The following is a 17,576-nucleotide window of genomic DNA, read 5'->3' as shown; positions in this document are numbered from 1 at the left end:
CCCCCCCCCCCCCCCTTTTTTTTTTTTTTTTTTTTTTTTTTTTAATCCTGTGTCATTGCTGGTTCTTTGGCTTTAGCCTATCAGCCACACCCTTTAACTAGAGAATAATAAACATGCCATTTCATATGGAAAAAGAGCAGCCATAAGGTCACCACCTCAGGTCAAACACAGAGTGTTCACATACATGATTTGGGAAATCTTAAATGTGCGTCTTACTTTGCAAACTATGCAGATCAAGTCAGAACAGTGCCTGTTATACTCTCTGCTGTTCTTTAGGCTCAAGGTGAGCTCTGAAACCACTTTCAGTTAGCAGTGGAGGCTGCAGCTATTTTACAACAGCCATGTGGCATCTCTTATAAACAAGCAGCTTTTGGAAGTCACTGGGGAGGTTAAGCATGCCATTGATTAATCATGTAAGCATCATCTTGTTGGCAATGGGTGTTAAAACCCACCGTCTCGAATCACTCAAGAATTCAAGTGGCTCATTTTTCCCTAAAACGGAAACCAACACGTTTCATGCTCATTTCTCTTGATTACAGTAATAACAGTTCCCATTCAGCTTGTGTGTTTTCTTGCCCCTTGAACAGCTAAGAAACAACAACATTCATGTTTTTTATTTTATAATGTAATGTCACCCTGCTTTTTTCTGCTTCCAGGATGAGCATACAGTATAGTAAAGAAGTAGTATCGCCCACAGCAGGCGAGTTCTCCTGTGGCCACAGCGTCCATTGTTCACCATTTTGAATGATAATTGTGCTTGCAGGTCTTGTTAGAGTTGCTGCTTATAGAAAGTGAACAGAATAATCATGCTCCATAATGTTAAAAAAAAAAAAAGCATCACTCTGTACTTGTAGCGCCTTGTAGCACATTATGACTTAAATCCAAGAATATATAAACTTAGGAAAACATATTTCAAGGTCCACCCAAACTCAAACGTGACATTGCTTTGCTCTACAGCTCTAAACGCCTGTTCTGCAAAGTAAATAAAAATCATGTAAAAGTTACATCTATCTTTCTATTAATACCACCTCTATGGATTTCCTAAAGAGTAGTTTAGTGGTAGTTTGGTAGAGACTAGAAGACACCACTGCATACGTTGACCTCACCCGTCTCATTGAGAACAGTTCAAATTGAACTGACCTGATGCGACCAATCAAAGTCCATTAGCCCACATTTGGAAGCAGCTTTTGCAGAGAACTGTCCTGTTACAGAACAGTTATACTAGAAGGAGCCACGTCCTGCTGTTTGATTTATTTTATTTATTTTTTCGTGCCTTGGTTTTGGTCTTGTCTGTTGTTTTTTGGCTACATGACACTTTCTAAACAGAGGCTACCGTTCAACACTGTAGTTGTGATCATTGTAATGTATGATTTTAATTCCTTTTGGAGAAACTGATCGAGCAGTGTTAGCTCTGAATAATGTGATATCTGACTTTGTTAAAATATTTTCACTTTTTAGCTCGCCTTTTATGACTCCATTAACTAATGGATGATCCAAACATTTGCTGCATCTATGTTTTAAAGGCAACTATTATGATCAGTTACTGTATAAAGAATATAAAGAATTCTAGTTTTTGGTCAGGGGAGCTCATCCATCTATATAAACTCCAGCTGAAAAGTGAAAATGCTTTAACATAACGTCATATTAAACTGAAGGTTGTAAATGGATTTCTCAATCTATTTAATTCACTTTGTGCAGATGTCTGTATAATTTAATTACCACTGTTGTATAATATTTTAACTATTTATGTGGTCTGCTTTCTGTGTAAATTGCTCTTGGAGACGACATGCACGCACTCCACATAACACATGTGATGGTCCTCCACTTTTTATGTGTATGCAAGTTGACATCTCATTGACCTGTGACCCAGTTTTGTCATGAAGAATAAAAACAAGCCAACACTGTATACCGACTCAAGGGAGTGATTTCAAAATCAACATTTGTCCTACAGAATAATAAGATTTGGTCTGGCGGATGCATGTGATGGTGAGCGCCTATTCTAAAATCTTTTCCTGTGGATCAGCTTGCCGCCTCAACAGTTTTCCTCTACGTTTTGAATAAACCTCGGCTGAGTCTGAAGTTGAGCTGACTCAGCATGGGGAGTATGACTAATCACAGAAGTCCCATTTTGGGCCAACTTTGAACAGACCAGAGAATCCAGAAGGAAGAGGGGGAAGGGGTTGGCTTCTGGGATATGATTAATCTTGTTCCTCTGTGATTTCATGAGTTAAAAATGATAAATTGAACTCATTAAAAAAGTTCCACATGGCAGCATTAGAACAATAGCCCTCAACAAGAGAGTCATTTTGATAAAAAAAACTAAATAAAGGACCATAATTTTCAGTCTCCTTGTGGGAAGGTAAGATTTCTTTATTTAGAAAAGATAGGCTGTGATCATAAAAAATGAAATAATCTACAAATCTGCAAATCTACACCTGGAGAAACATGTCTTATTTATGTATATATGTATATATTATGGATAACACTAATGTCTAGTGTTATTTTGGGGATATATCAACCTCAGGAATCTGCTGAAGATTCCAAGATGTCCTGCAGACGTTTACATGTAGTGTATGTGTGCGGTAGCTGTGGTCAGCATAATCTTTCCTGTTTACCTCAGGGTCCCAGAGGCGTACAGGTCATGTAGTGGACTGTCCTTGCCATCAGCAGTGCCACAGATACCATGAAGAAGATGCAGATGGACTGGATGGGTGTTCTTTAAGTCCACTGACAACACTGCAGTGCAGGCTCCTAAAGAGTCCAGGTTTTAGATGAAGTACAGTATTCTTAGCTTTGGCTGGCTTTTTAGGAAAACTGCAGGAGGCCTAGAAGAGATGGCTTTCACAAGGCCCTCAACTGAAATCACCACCAGAGAGGTCAGGGTGTAGTCATTATCATTGTAGTTTTTCGGGGGGATGGGGATGGTTGTAGAGGCTTTGAAGCATGCCGGCATGTCCCCATTGATGTGTTTGAGATGCCACTATACACCAGAGACAACAGGTCAGACAGGGTGGAGGCAGAGACAGATTGTCTGGACTTGCTGCTTTGCAGGGGATTTATCTTTTGAACAGCCCGTTGTCCCTCTCAAGGGTGGAGCAGCAAGTCCTCGTTAGCTGTGGCATAGGAGGAAGGGGCCTCTGATTTGGGTGGATGATTGGCAGCCAAGGCTGGTGAGAAGGGCAGGAGTCATAGGGAATAGCATCTACACTGACCCCTTTGTTTTTCAAATGGAACTCATTCGGAGCCGGAGTTGAGGGGGTTTCAACTTCTTCAGACAGAAGCTGAGAATTGTCATAGAATTGTCATTTGCACCACTACAATTCTATGAATTGTCGTTTAGACATTCTCACCGACATGCTGAACCTGCAATTTAGCTCCTGGCCTTAACCCCACTCCTGATCACCTCTTCCTTCTCCAGCTTTAGCTGTGTAAGCTCTGCTGTGACCCAAAGTTACTTTGGTCTCTGTGGTGTGTGTGTGTTGTACAGCAGTCAGAAGAAAGACATCACCGGCTCTCTGCACTCAACACAACACAGGAGCACTCAAATTCAACACAGGAGCACTCAAATTCTTTGGTATCTACAGAACACACATTTTACAGATTAATATCCTGTGTAACAGGAAATGGAACTACTAAGTAAAAACCCAATATTTTAGTCTGTAAAAACACTCAGAGGTCAGTTTATCCTGCATGGAGTAGCTACCTTTGAGTTAAGTACTTTTTGGACTTTTTTTACTTGAATAACATTAATTCAGAACTTCATCACTAAACTTAAGTAACTAAATGAGTAATGCATTTGCAAACTTCAGCAAAACATAACGAACTCCCACTGAAAACCTTGTTTACATACACTGATCAGCCATAACATTAAAACCACTGACAGGAGAAATGAATAATATTGACCATCTTGTGACAAATCAATATTCTGCTGAGAAACTTTTGGACCTGGCATTCATGTGGATGTTACTTAGACATGTAGCACCCACCTAGACCAGACCAGGCACCCCCACCCCATAGCAATGACACTCCTTGATGGCAGCAGCCATCCCCAGCAGGATGCAGCCTGACACAGGCACACACACAAAACCGGTTTAGGAACAACTAAAAAAACATGAAAAACAGCACAAGGTGTTGACCCGGCATCCAACTTCACTAGATCCCAAACTGATCAAGTATCTGTGGGATGATTCAACCCATAGAACCCAAAGGCCCCCCATTAACAATATTCTGTATCCAGACACCACAGGACACCCTCAGAAGGCCCATGTCCATTCTCTGATGAGTCACAACTGTTTTGGACGCACAAGGGAGACCTGCACAATATTAGGAAGGTGGTCATAATGTTATGCCTGATCGGTGTATGGTTACCATGCCCAGTGTTGTCTGTGGAGATGATTGGCTGCAGGAACCCAGTGACGTCCTCATTAAAAGGAGGGCCAGGAAAACACGGGGCGTGGCTACAGGGGTATGTTGTTTTCATCAGTTTTCGAGCCCCAGTCCGCAGTGATAGCAGTGTTTAGGCGTGTTTACCTCGCTTTTTAAAGAAAACATGTCGTTTAAGATAGTGGGCACAGCATTAACTCGAACAATATGGACAAGAGGAAACACGACCCCTCCTCTCGCTAGGTCCCCAAAAGTGAACAAACTCTCCACCTCGTGCAGGCTGTCTGGAGGACGAAAGCAGTGCTGCGAAAAAACAAAAGAGCAGCAAAGTTGCAGCTCGGACTCGGACAGGCCGAGTGGCGACGCGCCGCCGTCCGACGAACCTCCTCACGCATGCACGCCCGCGGACAAGAAGAGACCCGTGGGTGCTCCCGGTGTTAGCGGTGTGCGACGACGGTCGTTCACCTCCAAGGCGGCTCCCATGGACCAGAGGTCTTACCTGTGGAGTCGTTACAATGAAATGAAGCGGCTGGTTCACGGTAAGCACGGGGTCCCGTCTCTTTGGTTCACATATTTAGACATATATGAACCCCTCCACGTCATCATCGGTGCACGATTACCCGAAGACATTTTGTTCGTTTGGGGATTGCGATCATCCTCTTTCCGAGCAGCCAGATGGGACTGCTGGGACATTAATTCCCTGGGTTCCTCTGTGCAGTTTTAGGTTAAAGTTTACACAACTGCTGATGGAAAAAAACAACAAAGAACAAAAAAAAAAGTCAGTTAGAAGAAGTCAATCTACACTTGTTCTCATGCGGTTCCTCTATTGAGCAGCGTTTGGTTTTGAAATCAGAAGCGTTTTCAATAGAATTCACCATCCACAGGCCATCAGAGCCTTTCTGTTCAGCATGTGAACATGTGCTGTGCAGTCAGCGATTCATCATCTGCTTATATGAGCCCCGATTGTTGTTTATGACAGGGCTGACCCCGAGTCTGGCGTGACTGCATGTCAGAAAATGGTGGATCTATTTTGGTATGCAGCATGATTGTGTGCACGTTGCAGCAGATCTAACTAAACAAGGCTAGAAATCAGAAGTTGGACCAAACAGTTCTTTAAAAACATCAGTTAATCACACATGACCGTGCAGGGCCATGCTTGGTAATATTTACAGGTTTGTTTATTTTGTCCACATGGTCCACAGCTACCACAGAGTGTTGTGCATAATGCGTGCAGGGGGAAGTATCCACACCAGTGTGTAAAAAGTCAGCAACAAGATTAGTTTCTTACTGAAAAGTGCACAAAACTGTAAAAACAAGACTTTTCAACTGTACTGTGGCTAGTCATTATAACTAATACATTAATATGGCTGCAGATTTAAAATACAAACAGCATTTTAAGTCTGCAGCCGGTCACAGTGACTTTTTTACTTTTATATACTATTAGATAGTTTCATTTCTAATATTGCATTATAAGCAATAGAGCAATCTATTTTGATATATAATTTAAAAAAATAAGTAAGACACTGCACATATCCACATTTGTTATATGCAACTATTGCACGTCTTTGTATTTGTTGTGTACAAACACTGAAGATCCTGCTCATGCAGATATGCTGTATATCTACTGTATGTATCAATAGACCAAGTGTACATACTTGTACACTACATAATGCAGAATGAAGTTCCTGTTTTATTTTTAGTTTCATGAGCACATACAGATTTCTGTATTTTCTAACTGCCACTTACTCTGTAGCTGCTGCGTCAGTGTTAGAATATTTCTCTCTGCAATGTTGTGCAACAGCAACATAAAATAGCAAATGGAATCACTCCAAATAGTTCCCCATTGGGCCTGGCTGTAGGTTGTGTTTCAGATAAAGCCTGTCTTTAGTATCAAGGTAGATGTTTTTTTCCCCCTCCCAGTAACTGAATCTGTGCAAACCACGAGTTCTTAGCACAGTGGGTTTTAATTAAAGGTGGTCATGCACTCTTGGCCAGAGCCGCAGTTTTCTAGATCTGATTTCTTGAAATGTGACTCAGCATTTTCAGTAGCTGGTAGTTATACGTGCCTGCTGGACCAGCTGCAACTCTAATTGGACAGTCCCACGACACAAAGGCCATGGCCCACTTTTTCCTGTTGATCAACAGTGACCTAGCCCCGTGTTCATATTAGAGACTGTCCCGGGAAAGCACGCTTAAGTGTTTATGTAAACTGTGTGCATGTGTTAGCTGTGTGACTGTACTTATCAAAACAGTAGGCTGATTAAACAGATAACAGAAATAGCCTCTGTTAGAGGTTATGAATGCTGTGCTCCAGTCCCCGTTTACATGGGACTAGATGCAAAATGTTCCGTACAGAATGTTCCTTTTGGGCTCATTTAGTTCAGTCAAGAGTCAGTTAACATCTTAGAAACGCCGTTACGCAACCTCCGGTGAGCTTGCCAGGCCCACTGTATTGAAAACAGCAACAGAGTGGCTTATTTCTCTCTCTGCAGAAGTGCATAATCAGCAGGTTTCACGATGGAAGCGTTACTGCTGATTTATTTTACATTAAATCATGAGTCGGTTTTTGGGAATCCTCTAATCATGCATTCCTGCACATAATCAGTGTGTTGTCTTTCCTTATCTTGATTAGTCATTGTCTGATTCTATCTATATTTGAATGAGGTTTCCTGTTTGTCTTTCCTTGCTCAGACTTGATCCCACCGGGCGCATGTAAATCCCTCAATTCCTCTACCATCTACGCCAACAACGAGGTCAACCTGTCTGAAGTGGACATCTACGGCTTTGACTATGACTACACGCTGGCTCTGTACTCAAATGCCCTCAATACGATGATCTACAATACAGCAAGAGGCTTCCTCATTGAACACTTCAAGGTGCGTTTCACAAGGTCAAGCATATTGGCGTTGCACTTGCTTTTATACCCGGGTTCATTCATCTACTTTGTCCTCCCGCTTCACAGTACCCTGAAGGCATCCGCAAATATGATTACATTCCCAACTTTGCTGCTCGGGGTCTACACTATGACATCCAAAAGGTAAAGAATAACTTTTCCATTGCAGGAAAAAACATACATTATACATTCTTCATATGTGATTACAAATTAAACAATTATTTTTCTTCTGTAGGGTCTTTTGATGAAGATAGATGCCTTCCATTACATTCAGCCAGGAACAGTGTATCGGTAAGAGGTTTATCATTGTCACAGAATACTAGTTTCAATTTCAGTACCGAAATGCATTTTGGTTTGGTTCCACGTACACTTTTCTCCACAATTTTATTCTTTACACATATCCCTGCTGCTGAAGCAAACGACACCATCTGTAATGTCTGAAATGTTACGTATGGTTCTAAGTTGTAATCAGAAGTGCTAAATACTACAGCTCCTTGATTGGCTGCTTGAGGCTGTCTACAAAGGCAAGTCAACCTCCACAGACCTACATGGTAAAATGGCGCACTTTACTGCAGAAATAAAACATATTTACAGCCTGGAACGAAAAACAGTTTGGATGTCATGACAACCGTATGGTCACCTTGTTGTTATGCATGATTTAGGGCATAGGTGGCATAGATGGCTAGTTGGTAACCAGACATCTTTCTAGCTGCCACCCATTTTTCCCCCATCTTTGAATTAGCCGAGAATTAGTCGCATCCATTGGTTATGTCCTGCAGGGTTCATCCACTTTTATGGTCACCGGTTCCATTCCTCTGTAGATACATGGCCGAAGTGCCCTTCAGCGAGGCACCTCGCATGGCTCCGCAATGCTTCAACCGTGTTTATTACTTTCTGTGTGTACAAATGGATGTGTTAAACTGAGAAAACAAATCACATGTACAGTATGTGTACATGTACATTAAATATTTGGCCAATAAAGCAGATTTCTTTTTTTCATGTTCACAGGGGCCTGAGCCCAGTGCCAGATGAGGAGGTCCTTCAGCTCTTTGGAGGGACCTTCCACGTCCCCCTGCAGCAGGACAGTGGCTTCTATGGAAAGGTGGGGAGGACTATTTGTACAGGGAAAAAAAAATAAAACACTATCACGCACTATTGTAACATACAGTTTGCATTCTGAATATTTTGAATGTTTCTTGTCTGTGATACATGTGGTTGATTTGTCTTAAATGTAAAATTCCCTGCTAACATCACAGACGCAACAAAATATGCTAACGTCATTTTGCAACTCTCAAACAGGGAGTTCGGGATTTAATCATGTTACTGTGCCAAGACCTTTCAAATGTCAGGATTTGCGTGGCTTTACTATTGCGTAATTCCTGGTGGTGAATTTGGTAATCTCATATGTACCATTGTCGTCACAAATCAGCTGGAAAACAGTGTTTCAGTCCCAGAAAAAGCTGACAGGAAACTGAGTCAGAACTGAAAGCTCCTATGTTTGTAGTTGTGACTTTGTACAAGCTGCACTCAGTAGAAATCGCTATGGTGTCTTTACAGTCACAAAGGTTAAGCTGGCATGTTTGCCAATTAGAGGCAATTTGGATTCTAAGGTTTTGAATTAAGCTCAAATAGCTTCCATTCCATCAGGTCTTTTAAGTGCTTCCCTGCAACAGGAACTCTTGCTGTCTCGTAATCCTCCTTGAAACAGCCTCGTCCAAAATAGTCTTGGGGTGCATCTAATCTCATTCAGGGAATTGGCAGTGTTTTCAGAGAGGCCTCTTAGAGGGTGATGGCTGTATTGAAAATTGTTCCTAATGCGATTGGGAAGTCATTCAAAAGACCACAGAGGTGCAATAAAAGCTCATTTGTTCAAGGTAGAAGATTTACTGCAGGCCCCGTAAAATAAACACCAGCCATTAACGTGCATTCTTTACACAGGGACCAAAGGTGAAGCAGTTCATGGACATCTTCTCCATCCCTGAGATGACCCTCTTGGCTGTGGCCAATGATTTTTTCATCTCCAATGACATCGACTATGATCCAGTTCACCTCTTCAAAGACGTCTCTGTGAGTTTGCCCACCCAACTCGCTGTGTTAAATGTTTTGCTCTGTGGTTTAAGTTCAGGCCCTCACCCTGTAGGTTACACTGAGGAGCACTGTGCCCCAGTGTGTTTGACTGTTTACACATAGTCTGATTTATAAGCTGCAGGCTGAAGAATCTGCTGAGCTTGCAATACGTAGAGCCAAGAACAATACCTGATTTTTTTTTCTTGGTCCAGAGGTGTGCAGGTTTCCAGTTACAGGGCACATCCCCACTTTCTTCCTCTACTCATACTGGATTGCCTTGAAATCTTTGTGCAAAACATTAACCAAGTTTCATCCTCAGGAAGCAATAGGCATGGTTCACCTCAAAGGCTACATGTACAAATGGGTGATGCAAGATCTCGGTGAGTTCTCCTTTCCTTTGTTCCAGTATTTACTTGAACCCGGCACGTTTCTACAAGTACGCTGAGGTTGCAGTCGCAGTCTTTGTTAATGAGTTGTCTTCACTGGCTTTCCAGATAAGTTCATTCTGAGAGGAGAAGAGACGGACGCCGTTTTGCATCGTCTGGTTAATCATGGGAAGAAACTGTTTCTCATTACCAACAGTCCCTTCAGCTTTGTGTAAGTGTCTAAGGTTCAGGTCTGCAGTTACTCCCTGTGATTCACAACAAAAAGTATATTGTTGCAGTCTATTATACTAATATTGTTTTCTGTGTGCAGGGATAAAGGAATGACGCACATGGTGGGAAAAGACTGGAGAGACTTCTTTGATGTCGTCATAGTACAGGCGGATAAGCCTCACTTCTTCACCGACTGTATCAAGTGAGTAACTATTTGTAATCCAGTGTGGTGAACGCGGTATGGTTCCTCCTCATCAAGCCTCATACAGTCACTTCAGTTTCAGAGCGCGTTTTCTCAACACTGTTACTCTCACAGACCTTTTAGACGCTTGGATGGTAATGGAGACCTTCGGTGGGAAAAGATCAACAGTTTGGACAAAGGACAGATCTACAAACAGGTCAGTAATACCTGAAGCTGTTTGTGCTCTAATCATTATTATATACACCGATCAGTCACAGTATTAAAACCACTGACAGGAGAACTAAACCACATTGACCACAATACAATGTTCTGCTGGGAAACCTTTGGACCTGGCATTCATGTGGATGTTACTTAGACATGTACCACCCACCTAGGCCAGACCAGGCACCCCCACCCCGTAGCAATGACACTCCTTGAAGGCAACAGCCATCCACATAATGTTGTGCCTGATCGGTGTATCTCTCTTTGTATTAGCTCTTTTTTTTACATGCAGTAAAAGCAACATTATTTGGTGTGTCTGGATGAACTAAAGAGAACAGCCTGTGATTCTTGTTCTTTTCTTTTGCGCTTCAGGGGAACCTGTTCGACTTTCTCAGACTCACAGGCTGGCGAGGATCAAAGGTTCTTTACTTCGGAGATCATCTCTACAGTGACTTGGCCGTAAGTATCAACTAGTGTGGATTTCGTCAGTGCTGAATCACCACAAAACGGACGCCAGCTGTGACTCACCGTTGGTGATGTGGTCACCCAGATTATTTCACTGTTTAATTTATTTTATGTCCTTTGCGTGCAATAGAGCAGAGGAGGGATTTTTACAAGAAATGTTTATTTTGTGTTTTTCTAATATGACATGAATGCACAGGCACCTCATTTTAACATCATACTTTACTTATGGTCTTCTTAAACATACAGAAGCAGAGGGTTAAACATGGACACGTCGTCAGATGCCTACTGTCTCACCCTTTTGCTCAATTCAGGATATTTCCAGTGTTGCATTAGGGTGGGGTCAGAAGGAGCTGCACAACGAATATTTCTAACACTAGGTGGCATCACAGGCTGCCTGATACTATTTCAGAAACACAAAACGAATGGCCGTAGTTACTTCACACCGTGAGAAACACATTATTTTGTGTGTCTCATCAGAAAGGAAAGCAAAGTATCCTAACTTGATCTGTGTGGGACCTTTCAGACAGGGAGGGAAGATGTTTTTTTTTCCTCCATCACACTGTCTTGATAACTGAATTGAGATGGCTGAGACTCACCCACGTTTTCAACAAAATATATTTTACCCTTTCTTGCAGGACCTGACGCTGCGTCACGGCTGGCGTACAGCGGCCATAGTGCCTGAGCTGGAGCAGGAAACCAAAGTGGTGAGCACGGGCCGGTATGCTGTGAACCTCACCTGGCTGCAGGCTTTAACTGGCTTGATGGAGCGCCTTCAGGTGAGAAGTTAACCGTGCCCAACTCATCGAGTTCTTAACCGATATTAGCACACGGTGGCAAAACAGACTTCTGTTTACAAGCCCCTGCTGCTTTGTGATTTGGTAACTGATAGACTGACCAAATTTTGCAATGGCAACTTTTTCACTCTGGCTGATGCCAAAGTATACAAGTTGTGTGTGTTCTTACCTTGGCACTGAGGATTAAATAAAACCTCATGTAAGGACTAAAATTACATTTTCTCTCTGTGTGTACTTGTTTTTTTCAATGTCGGTAGACCTAAATTTGTTCCTACTGCTCTTTGATATCATAGACACATCGTGACCCGGAGTCTAAACAAGTTTTTCTGGAATGGCAGAAGGAAAGAGAGGAACTAAGGTGAGTCCCTTTATCTGAATCCTTCACACAAGCACCTCCCAGTGTACCCAGTCATGCTGTTTAACATGTCTGTACCGTGGCATGTTCACTGAAATACTGGCACAAAGCTGAAGAGCTTAGAATTCATTTGAGAGTTTCAGTCTTAGTTTTTCATAATTCTACTCTGCTATACTGCTATATACTGTATTTGGCACTTTTTGTATATAAAATATTTAAACCTAGCTCCATATGAAACCAGCTTCAGTTACAGAGCAATTCAACTTTTATTTAGGGTATTCACCTTGGATTAATTTACTTCAGATGAGTATTAGGAAGGTGGTCGGAAATGTTGAGGCTGATCGGTGTGTGTCTTCCAGCATCTGTGAATGCAAAAGTGCCTGATGTGATATTAACTTTTCCCCTAACTTTTCGTGTTTTAGGGTGTTGACAAAGAACTTGTTCAACCCTCAGTTCGGCAGCATCTTCAGAACGTGTCACAATCCCACCTACTTCTCCAGGCGCCTGTGTCGTTTCTCAGACGTCTACATGGCCTCCCTAAGCTGTCTGTTGAATTACGACTCCTCGTACACGTTCTACCCCCGCCGCACCCCTCTGCAGCACGAGGCTCCTCTTTGGATGGATCAGCTTTGCACCGGCTGCATGAAGACACCTTTCCTGGAGGAGATGTCTCACATACGATGAGAGCTGTGCTCTCCTGAGAGACTTATAGGATTTCTTATTTTAGGCCTGGTAAACACTTGAGTTAGTCAGAGGACTTGTAGCAGGGTTTAGTTTTATCTGAGGCCGTTATCACACGGGCGGTGCAGTCTTGATCTTTTCTGGACCTCGCCTGGAGGGGCTGTATGTGAGAATGCAATAATTTAGGAACATTTTAAACAGATTTTACCTTTGCTAGCTGCCTTGTACAAAGTTCAGTTCATGTGTGAATAGAGCAGGCGGCTGTCCAGAGAGTGACCCAGTGAGCGAGTAGTTGTGCTGATGAGTGTTATGTCCTGCCTCCAGTACTCTCTGGCTCCTCATCTAAACCAAACGCAGTATTTCCTATAGTAAATATACAGCTGATACGCACAATCCACTGTTGTCTTCTACATGTGTCAATGTTGCAATATCCAGAGTTGTCGTTTCACACACCTGTTTAAAACCTGCTTAAGACGGTGCTGCCTAACTCCCTCCACACAGCACAGTTCACTGCTCAGCACAAAGAACACTTACCCAGTGAATCCACCAGAGGGAGCCGTAGACCCAGCTGCCGTCCAGAGAGCATGTAAACATGTGGTGGTGGTACAAAACTGACAGACACTCTGCTTTCTGTTGCTGCGTCGCACAATTAAAACAAATAAAGGACAAAAAAGTTAACATAATTATGTGTTGATCTCTTCTTAGACCTCTTACTGCGCGCTGCACATTTTCACATAATAAAAGATGCAAATTATAACCAAGGTTATTGGATTGAACAGATTTAGCACTGCTTAGCTTTGACACAAACTTAAGGTGAATTAAAAAATGTAGTTGGTGCCTTAGTTGTGCATGTAGAATTAGTATCCTTGCTTCCATTTATTTCATTGGTCGTTTGGTTGCTAAGCAGCGCAGCATCCATTCATCTCTACTGTAGTCAGCATCTTAAAGTCATTCACTTCCAGCTTCCTGGGTGAAGACAGCAGCAAAGGTACTGTACTCTGCTCCGTTACTTCCTACTTGTTTGTGCCAGAAGTGTACAAGTGTTCGAATAACTGGAAGGGCTAGTAAAAACAGGCTTAGGTTCAAGTTTTGTCTCGCTGTCCCGTCCAGGAATACGTCCCGCAGCATTGTATTGTTGCTTTTTTTTTTTTTTTTCTTGCGGTGCGCGTTTGTTGCAGATGTAAGTTGCATGCTGGTAATTAAGAATAAACACACGCTTTAAGCTACTCGAATGGTCGAATGATCTGCTTTTTACGTGGCGGCAGATATTTGAGAGACAGGGATATTTAGTAGCAATGACAGTGAGGTAAAAAAAGTTTGGTTTCAAAAGAGTCGCCATTTTAATGAGATAAGGCACCGTTTCATACAAGCTGGGATTTGTCTGGTAATTGGAAAAATTCTGAAGATGGCATGTTTTTTCGAAAATCACTTTAATGTTTTTATTTTGTTAGACAATAGACAATTTTCATTTGCCATTTTTTTTTTTCAACCCAGTTTGAAAATGGAGACTACCGTTAGGCTGTAACATCATTCCTATATGACATTACCCAGGCTGTTGTGTCCATGTTATAATATAATGACATAATTATAATGTTATAGGGTAATAGTGATGATGGAAATGAAATGAAATAGTTTTCACATGTATATTATGGAGTCTTAAACGATTCTAATTGTAAAAAAAAAGATACATCCACACACACACTGATAGCTTTTGACATTCAGTGATTAATTACACTTCCACATTCCTTCTCAAAATGTGTACATTTCCGTGACATCTGATGACAGAATGACTTTTTCTCTTCATTTAAAACATGCAGGCTATTGATTCGTCTGCGGTTAACTAGTCCTCCTGGGACTTGCAGAACATCCTGTTTCCTCAGCGAAGCCCTTAGCGTGTGTTGCCTGACCCTCTAGCATGAGTAATAGACTACTACATCTTCCTGCACATCGTCACCTCTTTTCGCACACTGCTCGTTGGCTGCATATTGCACATTGGGTGTTCAGTTCCCTGTGTTTTGGTGGATGAAACACAATCTTCGCAATGTTTGGGTGTTTACCCCATTGGCAGGCTTGAGAATCCTGAATGATAGGCTCCATGTTACTTTCATTCAACGTTTAGCTCCACTGTGCCGTGGAAAAATTAGGCTGGCAAAACGTTGGAGCGCTGTGACAGTATCACATTCACGTCAAGAAACATAGCACTTGACCTACTTTAGGTTGTGTAAAATGAAACTATGTCAGGAAAAGTGAAGATTTACAGCCTTAAGGGATGAATTCATAACACTTTTAGTCTCTAAACTTTGGAAACTGCATTGCAAAACAGCAGGATCGGTCTGATTTACTGACAACACTGGTGGCGGAAGAGAATTTCACACAAATTTGAACTCATCTTAAGGACGAGTGATGCTGCAGCTATATATAAATGCTGCATTATTTGTTTCCGGAATACCTTATATAACCTTTAGTGGTGCATCTGTATTTCTGCAGGGCGGACTGGTGTTTCAGTCTTTTTCATCGCTCTGTGCCTTCGGTGACTATGTCGGCATCTGAGCAGCAGAAGCTGCCAACAGCACAAGCGTTTTGCACATCAGTTGTATAATTTGGAATCAAGCAATAAAGCATGAAGCCTCATTTAACTGAAAAAAAAAAAAAAAAGCATATGAGCAGGAAGTAATTCATATGCCCTCCGCAGTAAGTTCTATAACATATGCCTGATTCCACTGATGACTAAACTACTGTATATGATTATTTTCAAATGAATGAATCTCAGTTGCCAGTGAGCTCTACCCAACCTGTCCCTTCATCCTTGAAAGCTTCCATCCTGCATTTATCTATAGCTTCACTGCTCCTCCCATTTGCACTTCCATTTCTTCATCCCTTTTCTTTTATCCTTCTATACCCCTCTCCAGCATTTCCACACCTCTAAATCTCTCAATTTCTTTCCACATTCAAACCTCCCGTTCTTCATTTCTCTGTGCTTCCAGCTGAGTGCCCCCAAATCTGTCGCTACACTGGCCACGGGAAGCTGTGCTCTCAGGTTTGTGTGCTCTGGCAGCCAGTCCCTCCATGCCGCAGCCTTTTCTATTATTAAATGTAATGGGACCTTTACTTTCACAGCCTAGAGTCTCGCTGTAGGAAGAATTCCCAATTGCAGATGATATTCTATCCATCTGCCTTGCAAAACTAAAGCAACAAAGAGAGAAACCCCACAGAGAAAACACAGACACACAGTCTTTGTTTTACTGTATTGTCATTCCTGCTCTTTGGCAAGCGTACGATGAAACAGCATCATATTTGTTAATTCATGAGATTTGCTTTCCCTTTAGTCAACCTACAAATAAAAAACAGATGGCTCTAGGTTTGCTGAAGTTGGAAATCTTAGTTTTGGTTACATCAGACAGAGACTGGGAGGATGAGCAGAGGAGCGAGTCCTCAAGGCAGTGACATACAATAACTGGCCCCTGCCAAAGTCCTGGAGCGGGGCAGTTTGAAGTCACTGTTGTGTAATCATTAACCACATTTCACATGATGAGCAAATAGTCTGTAATAAATATGATTAAATTGCCATTAGTCCAAAACACTTTTACAGCTGTTTTGTTAGCATACAAATTAATAACATTTCATACCCATAAGATATTTATTTACTTGAGTAGCAGTGACACTGTCTACTGTTTATCCCATAACTGGATAAACAGTTATTAAAGTTTTATAGAAAATGGTTGATGCCGACTAGATAAATCTTTTATTATGTCTCTTCAGTTGCATCTCTTCAGCAGCGATGACAACAGTGAGTCTGTATTTACATTCATTGTATATAGAGGGATGTTTTCTCAGTCTCAGGTACAGTACATTGTCAAAGCTGGACGTGGCTTGCGTTGACACACAGTGGATTTGATTCATATTCATCTTTTCTCACCTTTGTAAGAGCTTTTTACAAGCTTTTATCATGAAGGGCTACTCTGCCTCTACTGTGCAGAAATGATACCTGACATTATAATAGCTGTGTTTAAATTCAACCAGAGAATAGAAGCTGCTGTACAGCGTTAAATAACTATAATTCATATAATGCTGCTCCCTTCTGTTGGTTAAGGAGGAACATCCCACCTTTTCATATAAGATTCAATATATATATGAGGCTTTAAGGTGGAGGTTGAAGTGTGCAGAAGCACAGCGCACAGATCAGATTGTTGATGGTCTTTCATCTAGCAGTGGACAAATCTGAGTTATTTCTGCACAAATATTCACACACTTACATTCAGCTTCCTTTAGAAGGCTGTTCAGAAAGTTGAATTAAAACCGTCCTGGCTCATAATAATACGTCTGAACTCTTGATCCTGCACTGTACGAGGAGCAGAGTGCTTTTGTTTGTCATCTTTTCAATCACTTACTCTTGTTACAAGCTCCCTCTAATATCTTTTTTTTTTGTTTGTTTCTTCTTTCTTCTTCAGTCACACAAGTGTCTCCAGATTTCACATAGATTATTGATACGCTGGTTTATGTGAGGCCACTGGCTGCTGCAGAAGCACTCTTTCATCATCATACATGTAGGATGCCTGTTTGGCACCGTGACAAACACTCAAGTCTCTGAAGACGGGCTCTTTGGCACACCTTTCTCTTCTGCACTCTTGTTCTTTAATGCTCTAGTCTGATATATAATATCTACATTTCTGTCTATAATGTATGAAATACAAACCTGCTGCATTCAGTGAAGGTGTACTGTGCCAGTGTGGTGAGAACATCTTTTTTATTACAAGTCATTTTATCACTTTTGTATTAGATAGCTTGATTATGAAGGTGCCCTTTGTGTTTTTACATTACAGCAATAACGTTTAAAGCCTATGCTTAAAGGCCTTTTTTTAGAAACTGGATGCATCATTTTCCTCCCTGCTGAATTATTCATGTGCAGACTGCATTTATGTGCATTCTCTACTCAGAGGAG

The 17,576-nt window shown here is 41.7% G+C and overlaps 1 protein-coding gene across 1 annotated transcript; it reads left to right on the top strand.

Moving 5' to 3' along the window:
- The first annotated feature begins 4,488 nt into the window (after positions 1 to 4,488).
- Positions 4,489 to 14,066, top strand: nt5dc2 (5'-nucleotidase domain containing 2). Its single transcript, XM_084553056.1, has 14 exons — positions 4,489 to 4,922; positions 7,075 to 7,259; positions 7,346 to 7,420; positions 7,512 to 7,567; positions 8,285 to 8,378; positions 9,215 to 9,343; positions 9,663 to 9,723; positions 9,838 to 9,940; positions 10,040 to 10,141; positions 10,256 to 10,337; positions 10,715 to 10,801; positions 11,443 to 11,583; positions 11,895 to 11,959; positions 12,379 to 14,066. The coding sequence occupies exons 1-14, from the start codon at positions 4,550 to 4,552 to the stop codon at positions 12,638 to 12,640; spliced, it is 1,815 nt and encodes a 604-aa protein (XP_084409182.1). The 5' UTR covers positions 4,489 to 4,549; the 3' UTR covers positions 12,641 to 14,066.
- The last annotated feature ends 3,510 nt before the right edge of the window (positions 14,067 to 17,576 follow it).

The sequence above is a fragment of the Chelon labrosus genome (assembly GCF_963514085.1).
Source record: "Chelon labrosus genome assembly, chromosome: 10".
Taxonomy (NCBI): domain Eukaryota; kingdom Metazoa; phylum Chordata; class Actinopteri; order Mugiliformes; family Mugilidae; genus Chelon; species Chelon labrosus.
This window is presented reverse-complemented; position numbering and strand designations above follow the sequence as displayed.